This window comes from Coptis chinensis, chromosome 6 (assembly GCF_015680905.1).
Source record: "Coptis chinensis isolate HL-2020 chromosome 6, ASM1568090v1, whole genome shotgun sequence".
In the NCBI taxonomy this organism is placed as follows: domain Eukaryota; kingdom Viridiplantae; phylum Streptophyta; class Magnoliopsida; order Ranunculales; family Ranunculaceae; genus Coptis; species Coptis chinensis.
In genome coordinates, this window is record NC_141461.1 from 88,501,993 (window position 1) to 88,513,241 (window position 11,249).

General features: G+C 35.1%; 1 protein-coding gene across 1 annotated transcript; it reads right to left on the bottom strand.

Moving 5' to 3' along the window:
- Window positions 1-3,503: 3,503 nt before the first annotated feature.
- On the bottom strand, window positions 3,504-9,880 carry LOC147495206 (ubiquitin-conjugating enzyme E2-17 kDa). Its single transcript, XM_086563823.1, has 5 exons — window positions 9,375-9,880; window positions 9,185-9,270; window positions 7,062-7,189; window positions 4,644-4,748; window positions 3,504-3,901 (listed from the first exon to the last, which is right to left on the bottom strand). The coding sequence occupies exons 2-5, from the start codon at window positions 9,252-9,254 to the stop codon at window positions 3,758-3,760; spliced, it is 447 nt and encodes a 148-aa protein (XP_086419949.1). The 5' UTR covers window positions 9,255-9,270; window positions 9,375-9,880; the 3' UTR covers window positions 3,504-3,757.
- Window positions 9,881-11,249: the final 1,369 nt, after the last annotated feature.

The following is an 11,249-nucleotide window of genomic DNA, read 5'->3' on the forward strand; positions in this document are numbered from 1 at the left end:
ATATGAAATAACTCAACTGAAATATATAATGAAGCAACTGAAATAAAAGAAGTAGAGAACTGAAGCATTTCTCATGAGGTCAGAGTATGACCAGTCTAACTAAACAAGTACAGTGTATATATGTCATTTTTTCGTTGAAGATTCTCAGTGGAGTTCAAGCTTGTGGCTCTCATCAATATTGTCTTGAACTTAAGAGAAGTCGTTATTCACTAAGATTGATTATATTGGGTTTAGTGAACCTGATTTCCAGGGTATGTCCACCCTACCACTCATGTGCACGATTTCTTTGCCCGAGTACATTTCTCAATTTACTATTTGAGTTAGTCAGATTCTTAGTCCATTCAATGCAGGGCTGTCAATGAATTGGTCGGGTTTTATCATCTGTCAATAGTCAATACAAAATTACAAACTTTTGGGCCTAGCCCAGCCCATTTACAACCCTAAGTCAGAAAATTTCTTTTCTAGGAGCATTTCCAATAAGTCAGTATTTTTTTTAATTTTTTTTTAATTGGTAAGCCTATTTTAAATAAGATCAGTAACTCTTTGATACTGGCAGGGTTCGAGCCCCAGACCTCTGGTATCATCACCCAAAGGTTTTACCATCTAAGTCAGTATTTTTTACCTCCACGTAGGTTCAATTTTCCCTCTTTGCTATCGTTTTGGTGAAAAACAAGGTGAGGGTGTCCAATGCAGAAGTAACTTTGAATTTCGGACGAAATGTTTGATTTCGTCTGAATGTAAAAATCGAAAAAACAGCTAGACGAAATGAAACATTCCGTCTGGAAAAAAAAAACACGCAGTAACAATCCATCCAGAAAAAAAAAAAAAAAAAAAAAATAAAAAAATAAATAAATAAAAATAAAAATAAAAGGTTTCATCCAAAGCTCACAACTCAGCAACTGCTACTCGTGTTTTAACTTAGTGACAAATAACCGACTTTGTCACCCTTGCATTGGGCAAGGATTTTTTGATAAAAAACAATGAAAATTCTCAATCTCTCTCAATACTGACTTGCATTGGGAATGCTCTAATGACAATCTTTGTTACTAATTACATAGCTATGTTGTGTGTTTGTAACAGCTCTACGTGTATGACCATCATATACTTTCCGAACTATTGTCAGTTTGTCACCTCTCCATGTGTCTGAGAGAGGTTGTTCTGATTTCTGAAGTCGTAAAATGGAGAAGTAAAAAGTAAAACAGTATATATGTTACATGAATAATGCATTCCAAAAACCGAATTTGTAACTGATCAATCTCTATTGAGTAGTACTGAGATGCGTAACCACGTGGTACTCAGATAGGGAGTCGTAATGGGGAGTGGATTTAAGGAGTCAGGTGCTCATAATTGTTTAGTTAATCTGAGTTTGTTCATTTTTAATGTTCATGACACATAAGGGGGTGTTTGGGTCTCAATTTTTCTTAAAAATATTTTTATGAAAAAATATTTATTCTAAAAACAGTTTTTGAATAAACATATTTAGTTGTGATTTTTCTTAAAAGTTATTTTATCAAATTAGATTTCACACTATATTTCTCAATATATTTCGACATATCGCGACATAAAATACTAAAGTCTAAAACATTCAGGCAATTCCCAAAAATGTTTCCCTCAAAGAAAAATAGTTTTTTAACTTGAAAAACAAGTTTTACCTAATTATCATAAGAGAGAGGTTCTAAGGACATATTTTATCTTGACACGTAAACAAATTCAAAATCGTTAGGGCATTTATAAATTTCGGATTAGCCTAATATTTTGTAGATATGATCTCGGTAACTAGTTTTTGGACCAAAAAGTGTTTTTTGGATGAAAAACTATTTTTTTTTTAAATAGAGACCAACCATATTTATTTTTTCAAAAAATATTTTTTCACTAATAAACACTTTTTAGCAATAAATAAATATGATTCAAACACCCCCTAACATTCCATGCACTCCATGGCTATACCTTTTTCGATCACAAATAGTAATACCAGTATTTTCTAACATAATTGAAAACAAAATCATGAGAAGCAGGTTTGAACAAATAACGTAGTAGAAGACTAGAAGATACCCAAACCACATGGGCGATGGCAAATACCAGTAACATGAAGAATACATGATCTTTGTAAGTTGTAATAAGCTGCAACACCTCTCTCAGTCTTACTCTCTCTGTCCCATTGTATATTTAATAAATATCCACACTTTATACTCCAATGGAAAGTGTAAAAAATAGATTTTAAACTCATGTTAACTGGCGGGAAATAACTGTTTATTTTTTTCACGTGTTTTTTAACTAATCGATTCGAGAAACATAACATATTAACGCAACCGGTTTATATTTGAGGTTAAAATTTCACTAAGAGTACATTTTACACCCCATTTAAATTCCCTTTACCGAATAAACTAAGAGTCTTACTCTTCCCATTATTTATTGGCAATGGAAAGAAAACAAATTGTTAATTGGTCAAAAATAACTGTTTATTTTTTCATGGTTCTTCGATGAGAAACATAACATTTCCGCAACCAGTATAACTCCAATGAACGGTAATTACATTGTTTGGCACCTTTTTTAAATTCTCATATTTACCGAATAAACTAAGAGAATTCTTATCGATTATGAGAAAAAAAAAAAAAACAAATTGTATAATTGGTCAAAATGTAACTGATACTACGAATGGATCAAACGAAAGTGCTCCACACTTCCACAGTTACAGCATAACTCCAATGAACGGTAATTACAAACAAAATACGTGTGTGTACTTAAAAGATGATGAGGCAGTATTACAAAAGCGTGGAATATAAACAAAAATAACCGAAGAGAAAGACTCCACTAGTTTGAGGATATCATGAACCAGGATACTATTCCCCTAACTTGGACATGCTAAATAGTCCCAAGATTGCAGTAAAACTTTTGCGAGGGAAAAAATGGTGGTAAGGCGGGAGATTTGGAATTGAACTGATTTATCAATGAAAGTAGGTTTCCACCTTAAAGAGAGTAGCAAGACTGAGATCTGCAATGGAAGATATATAAATACAATCCAAAACCCACCAGGGATAATTCGAGAGTGCAACCTGAGAGAACATATACTTTTACCAGAAAAAAAAAATACTTGAGAGAACAGATACAAAGTAGGTTTCTACCGTAAGTGCATATCCACAATTGCCTTCTCAAATGGTTTGATTACTATGGCAAGAAACTGAAGAAAGATGTCCTCAATTTTCATCCACTATTGCTTTATGCCATCCACTATTGCTTACGCCATAGCATAAAGCAAATGTTTCATGCATCTCAAAGGCCTTAAAAAAATCAAGTCGTATGTACACAACCTCATACTTCTGAACAATCATAATAAATGATCGTTGTCCTCATAGGATGATGATAGTCTGATACTAGAAATTAAAAGTTTATTTCAGTTGAAGGACAATGCTGATTAGCCTACTAGATCCCCTGTATGATAAACTATAAGTTCAACAGTATTTCGTACCAAATGAAAATATTGAAATGGCAGAACCCAATAAAAATACGTGGAAGAAATTTGAGATGTACCACTAAGTTTATATTTTTGAACAAGAGAGTAGTTTAGTTACTCTTTTCAAGGTTCCAAACACACATTCTCATACAACAGTTTAAAGACATTGGGTTCATTGAGGGCAGGATTTAGAACTTTCCCTTCTCTTTTAGGAAGGAGATAGATCACACATCTTCAATCATTACATATAAGGATAGATTGGAAGTCAAAAGAAAGGAAAGGAGCCCTCATGCAACAATCAGCACACTAACCCATAGCATACTTTTGGGTCCAGCTCCTCGCAGTAGTCTCGTACTTGCTCCTGTCTGTCTTGTACATATGAGCGATTTCCGGCACCAATGGATCATCAGGGTTTGGGTCTGTCAATAACGAGCATATCGAGAGCAATACCTGAAATTGAAAACAAAAACCCTTCCCACCCGCTTAAACAAATGAAATGATAACATACAGGCAAAAATAAGGACAATGCAGCACTCACTAACAAAATGACAACAACCTGAAATTTTCAAAATTAAAATATGTAGGCCTGGCCTGATTGATTTAGCCTTTCTCTCAAAAGAGATTTCGTGTCAAGCAGATACGATCCATGAGGGTGCATTTACTTACACGCAGGGAAAATACATCTGGAAAACAAATCAAACGGGACAATGACACTAAAACTAGATGTTTCTAGGAGTACATCCCACCAATCTAACACACCATAAACAAAAAAGCAATACAAGTGGGAGTGGGGGACACAGGCACCAACTTTTTTGGGCATGTAAAATCTTTTTAGGTCTATGCACAGGTGGTTACCATTTTGACACCACGATCTTAAATAATGCTATACATGGTGAGTCCTAGGTTAAATGGAATTGAATTCTGATCATTATCTTCTTAGTTTTATGTATTGGTGGGGTGGGCAACACAATATCAGGCTTGCACAACCACCAAGGAGCCATACCCATCAAGAGACTTTCAATATCACTAGTCCACTATCACATGGTTGGGATCTGGAGCAGGTAAATCATGATGTCATTCGAATCCTTCAAAAGCCATCTACCCAAACTATAGTGTATCTCTATCCACTACAGCAATGGCAAAGTCAGTGGCACAATCCACTCTTAAGAGTTTTCAAGTTCAAGAACAAGACCTTCGAAATAGTCAGAGCAGGGCTCCACTGTTCCTTCAAGATGTCAAGGCAAATGCTCCCATTGCTGTTGATATTCGGGTGGAAAACCTTCGTCCTGAATGCTACCTGTATCAATGACCAGTTATAAAAAGAGGGGAGCAATAGAGAAATGCATATAGAGTCAATGGCAATTTCCTTTAAAGCAAAAGCGAACCTACAACCATTTTGCTGATCAAAACAGGGGGGAGGGGGCAAATACAAAATGCAAAAAAGCCAGAATACATTAGGCCTGAAATACTAACATACAGATTTTGACAAACACACCTCCTACTTTTAAGATTCAGTATGTCATTTCATTGATTAAAACATTATATTGACGCAAGATGCTAAACAAATATTATACTATAAAAATCTTTCCTATCCGAAATTCTTAAAGTATTACACAATCAACGGAGATATGCCGATAGCTAAGATTGCATGATAACAATTACCCTAAAATCTCCTTTTCCCCGCTGAAGATTGGAATCAAATCCAAGACCTCAGGCCAAACCTCCCAAGGACCACTAGGTGGCCATGATCATCACATATGAGTAACTGGTGAGGCCCTAGAATTGTCTCAAGCAGATCTTGATTATCCAAGCTCAATACTTATGTCTTCCTTAAGTATGCACTGAGCCACCCAATGTACTATGGTTTAAGCCTGTAAATTGGAAGGCATGACAATAAAACCCCCAAAGGTTGCTATTGCTGAAGTATAAAGAATCAATACTAGGTGGTCATTGTTCACCTGATACGTGCATCTAAATGAGCCTTCAAAATTGTTTCAGACTGACTCGTAACTGTTAAAGCTCAATACTTGCATCTTCTTGAAGTGCAGCTAGCGCCTCACCAAGCATATTAGCACAAGCCAGCCTGAGTGCCTAAAAGCCCTCACAATACCCAAAAACATTGAGGCAAATACCCTTAATATGCTTTGTCAGCAGATAACTGTCTAATAGTTGATGAACTAAGTTGCATTGAGGGTATTGTTTTCATTACCAAAGGAAATGAGGTTTTCGTCATCCTTTTCACAGTGGTCACAAGAAACCCAACAATGTCTACTGTATTAACAATAATGGCTGGGATATCAATGTTCCATCCCAAACGAAACCTGCAGAACTCTATAATAGTTTAATCCCTTCAGCCATACACCCATATTACTTGGTACTTACGTGGTTGCTTCCCCATTATGTGATAAACAGGATAGGGACAACAGCTTGAGTCAGTCTAGTTTTCTGGCACTAAATACTGTACTCCTTCAAACAAAGTGAGACATCATTATTTCTATTAAGTGCCTGAAAAAAAATAAAAAAGGTCACATTTTATCATCAGAAACATTTAAGTTTAGTTTGAACTAAGAACCGCAAATGGGGTTCAGACTGATCATGCTTTGTGATTGGGCTAGTAATCTGCAAGAAAATATCTGCTGACTTAGCTGATCTATTTCTCATACAGCTAGACATCCACAGTCATTGACAGGGACCTCCAAGCAAAAAATTGTCCCTCTACTCAATGGTTTTTACAAAGCAAGCCAAATGGCCACCAAGACAACAATGAGTAAAAGTTACCCCTAACTCTTTTTTTTTTTGAAAAACCAAGGCAACACTTTTTTCAATAATGTGTAGTTTGGGCAGTCTAATATCCTGAACTAGTGATTCTAGCAAACCCTTTCGCATGCAGAAAAAGTCTAGTAAAAAATTCTTGCTCATCTACCCCCTCCATTATCATGATGTACTAGCTTCATACACCGCTGATTTCAGAGCTGTCACACCCTTTCACTCCCAGGGTAACATGTGATTATGCGAAATAATCACATGTTTACTAAATCTTAAACATACCCTAGTCACCAATTCCAGATAGAACACATTAAATATGGAATCAACACAAGTTTCCAAAATCAGTCTCAGCACCCAACAACCTCCGGACTTATCAACAACTAGCTCATATGAGGGGGAAAAGTTCTTCTTAAAAGTCTTGAGGCAAAATTTGTAAACCCCAAAGCCAGCCTCAGGACTCTAACCCAGTTTTCCTATATGCACGTTCCATTTGATGATATCCTACTATTAAAATCCATATGGAAACTTTTACATTACCTACTCAAGAGGGAAAGTGGGAAACATTTTAAAAGGTCCTCCTTTACCAAGGGAAACAAGTAAACCTTGTTTTTACAATTGTTCCTCAGCTGCACCAAAGACGATCCAATACATAAACAAGCAGTGCTCAAATTAAAGAGTACCAAGTAGTATCAGATCTGATTGTCAAGAGATTTAACGAAATGTATCAAATTCTTAATGAACTAACGAGCAAACAACAAGGATGTGATTTCATGAAGCTGGTGTAATTGATTATATATGACATTGTTAAACAATAAAAGACTTAATGAAATAGGTAATAAAGTACCTTTGGTGGCTTAAATGGATAATCTGGAGGGAAATGAATAGTAACCAAAAAAACTCCCCCAGCATAAGGACTGTCTGGTGGACCCATAATTGTTGCTTGCCAATGGAACATATCTTCCGCAACAGGGCCTGTTAAATATCAAACACGACAAGGAAAATTAATACATTGGTTATCCAACATTACTTGCCTGTGAGTATCCATATATTAAATTGAAATAGTCAGTTGAAATTATCTATTATCAATTGAATAATGAAGCATCATAAAAGAGTTAAGTGTAATTTGTTCAAACTCTAAAAGAGTCTTAAGAGTTCCACTATAGTTGTCTGGTACTAAACTAGAATTATGTACTAAATGCAAAAAAAAAAAGTTACACTATAGCTGAAATAAAATCATTACCAGCTTACAACCATAATGGCCTATTGTTGTAAATTACCACGTCGTTCAAGTATAGTATCATATGCGTAATCCAGTAAACCGCTGTTATCATATTTACCAATTTGAATTCATATACTTTGATAGTTTGATAGTATGACCTATCTTGTTGCAGGATCAGATGGATATACCTCTATAATAAGCAATACTTTCAGTATGAAGAAAGGAGGCTCAAATAATAAAAAATCACGATAGATACAGATTGATTCAATTTTATACTGTTGTCAGAGAAATTGACACTATATGTCGTAAAAACTGAAGCTATACTAGGAAATAACTATATAGCTATCTAACAAATATACTAAAAAACACACACAACGAGGATAGTAGGAATTTGTTATAGTGGTATTACGTGGACCATTTGGATGGAAAGAAATCAAAGGATTTTTTACAATAAGTTTTGTGATTTAAATAGTATTATTTGTAACTGCAAATACATCATTTGGTGATGGGTATCTCAGCTTCCTACTGTTAGGAATTTAAGTTTTGATTCAATTGTAATTTATAATTGATTGGGAAGCTATAGTGCAACTTTGATGTAACTATTATAAAGGTAATGTGAACCTCTCACACTGATATTCTAATACAATATTGTTTTATCGACCAAAAAAAAGTAGGAATTTGTTATGTAGCTAAGAAAGGAGAGAGCAAAATATTAACTCATTCAAGGTCGTGTTAGCCAGAAGTCAAATGCTATGGTATACGACAAAATCATCCACTAGTTTTAATTTTGGTCCATTAAAAACTAAATACCGCTTCCTCACAGGAAGGAAAGAAAGAACAAAACTAAAATCAAACGCGCAAACAACCTACCAGACCAATCCGGTTTAAGATAGACCACTGTCTGTGGAGATCTACTAATCTGGGTAAAGTTATACCAATATCTGAAAAAGACACCAAAACTTTACCATCGCAACCATCAGGTCATAGACCCAACCCTACTTACTAGCTCAAATAACATCAATGCAGTGCTTGGTACAAAAGCAAACTTAACAAAAGTTTGACAGGTAATTTATGTTACAGAAATCTGTTCCAAAGATGTTGATTGTTTCTTGTTATGCGGCCCTAATACGAAAAACAGTGAGAAGTTGACGCAAATGCACTCAAGACTTTGCTACCACTACCAATCTAGAAAAAATTAATCAAATTCACCCTCAAGTCCATGGGAATTGGAGTGAGATTAACTACACCATACTCCACTCAAGGCCTATGATCAGACATCATCAGTCGATATTGCTCCACAAAGCTCTCTTATTTTTCTTTAACAAAAGACCTCCAGTCCTCCACTGCACCACAAAGCAATATACTGTACTATGTCGACCATACAAGTCAAACACTAAGTATTCAATTCTACATACTTTTAACTCCAGAAAAATCTCAAACAATCAGTTCACAGACATCATCATTCAATTCCACAGTATCACCAGAACAGATCTTACTTGACAAAACACTTATACTAAACACACCAATAATCCATCAAAAAAACCACAGATCAAAACTCTAAACAACTTTAGACAACACAAAACAATCGAAATAACAAAAATTTACATCATTCCAATCGGAATGAAACCTTTTCAACATCAAAACCAACAAAATGAACAAAATTTACAACTTTCCAATCAAATCTATACCTCAAACATCTAAATAACAACTGAAAACATAAAACCAGTATAAATTCAACAAAATTTCACCTGCACTGCATGACGTGGGTGGATCTTTCTGTAGATCCTTCAATTCTTTCAAGATCCGCTTCGAAGCCATAGTCAAAATTCCAAATCTACACAAATTAAAAAAAAAACAACAACACTAGATCTTTTCACAACAAAAGAACAAACATTAACAAAAGTTGAAAAGTTGAAAAACGAAGGAATAAAGTTTTACCGAAAACAACGAGAGAGATTCGACCCTCAATCTTCTCCTTCTCTTTAGAGTACGGTCCTCTTTTTTGGAATTTTGAAGATTTTTTTTTTTTTGAGAGATTCGAAGATTGATTGAATGACTCAACTCCACTTTTTTTTTATTATTTTTAATTTATTAGTAGCCACTTATTGGCTTATTTATTCTTCTGGTGGGTCCGTAGGTATAGAAGAAATGTTAATCTGTTGCAGTAGCTATTTGTTAAATAAATGTGCACGATTATGAACAGTCTACTTTACCTCTAGATTCGTGAAATTTTAGATTCGAGAAGATCAATGATTTAAAGTTGTTGGGGAGTTATATATACGTTACTACTGTGTGTAGAATCTCAGATAAAAGTTAAATTGGTTTGAAATGGGTTGAACCGGCTGTTTTGGCTGAGCCTGGAACGGTGCAGGTCCCATACTCTGTTTTTGTGGGAGAAGTGGAGAACAACTATACTAAGGCTGAGTCCAATGGTCAAAAGCGCTAAAACAACAAACCACAATAGAATAGTGGATAGGGTTAGCCAGATAGTGGTATTGGACCCCAATGGTTTGTTATTTTACTCGCCAGTAGCAAAGGCGTGTAGTGAAAAGCTGAAAAAAATCGGCCCACCTAGACGCCATTAGTAATAGCGTGTGGGGAAACAAAATTTGTTTTTGTATCCGCCATTGGTAATGGCATGTAGATTTTTCCTTTTCAACCCCTTTCCCATTTTACCCATTCTCTTTTTTACTAAATATAAAAGAAAATGGTAGGATAGAAATATACAAAATATAAAAGGGTATGAAAAAAAGCAATTGGCACAAACTCATTTCTTAAAATGACTTTAGTAGGGTCTAGCCGCTACTGGGAGTGGCGTGTGGAAACATAGAACCAAATTCTGGGCGCCGCTCATACTGGCGTGTAGGTTAGATTTCTTTGGCCGCCACTCATAATAGCGTGTAGAACATACGCTATATCGTTAAAACTGGTGGTATAGATATGTAAACTTACACCAATAGTGTTGGCAGGGTAGCATTTTGACACACCATTGGATCACAATTTCCGACATATATAGTGTTTTGCCGCACCATTGGACTCCGCCTAAGGGGTTAAGGGCACTACCAACGGAGCCCTTGTATGCATTTGTTTATTACTCACTCAAGGGCCTATTTGGCAGCATGAATTGGGTAACCTGTATAGTGTACAAGACCCTTGATAAGGTCTTTAGTTGTTTGGTCCCGTTCATTTTCAAGATATGGGCCGTAACTTATGATTAATGAGAATAGAAAAGACACAAAAACCGGTATAACGTTATCTCTTGGAAGAGGTGTGATAACAATATTCATTGGGGGTAAAACGACACATAAGACTGAGAGTTGCAAAATAAAACTCATCTCTCTCCATTCCTATCTCCACCACCACTAGTAAGCACTTTGAATTTTCTATCCCACTATCTTCTCTCTATTATACCATTTTTTTTCTCAAATATAAAATTCCATTTACACAATCAAACTTTTTTCTTTTCTACTTTAAAAAATCTCTAATGTATCAAACTTTTTGCACTAAAAAGTATTCCAATATGCCAAGAAGAACCCATATTGAAAGTGGTTAAACCCAATATTTTTACATATATCAAAATCGAATCATAGGGATGCTAGTTTTTCAATAAATTGTTGTTTGAAACTTTGAATTGAAGTTAGGTTTTTATTGTTACATAGTTTGCTTTCCATTTTCAATTCAATGGGTGTTTTTGGTAATAATTGGGCTTACAAAAATTGGATGTGAACATCCTTTTTTTTTTCCAAACCAAACAACTTCAAAACTATCAACTTTTTTGTTACACACAATTTTACTTTGTTACCTTAAATATGG

Coding starts and splice junctions, on each gene's coding strand:
- LOC147495206 (XM_086563823.1), bottom strand. CDS start 9,254: ATGGCTTCGAAGCGGATCTTGAAAGAATTGAAGGATCTACAGAAAGAT. Junction 7,190..9,184: donor ACCCACGTCATGCAGTGCAG/GTGAAATTTTGT, acceptor GATATTTAACAG/GCCCTGTTGCGGAAGATATG. Junction 3,902..4,643: donor CTGCTCTGACTATTTCGAAG/GTCTTGTTCTTG, acceptor TTTCAATTTCAG/GTATTGCTCTCGATATGCTC.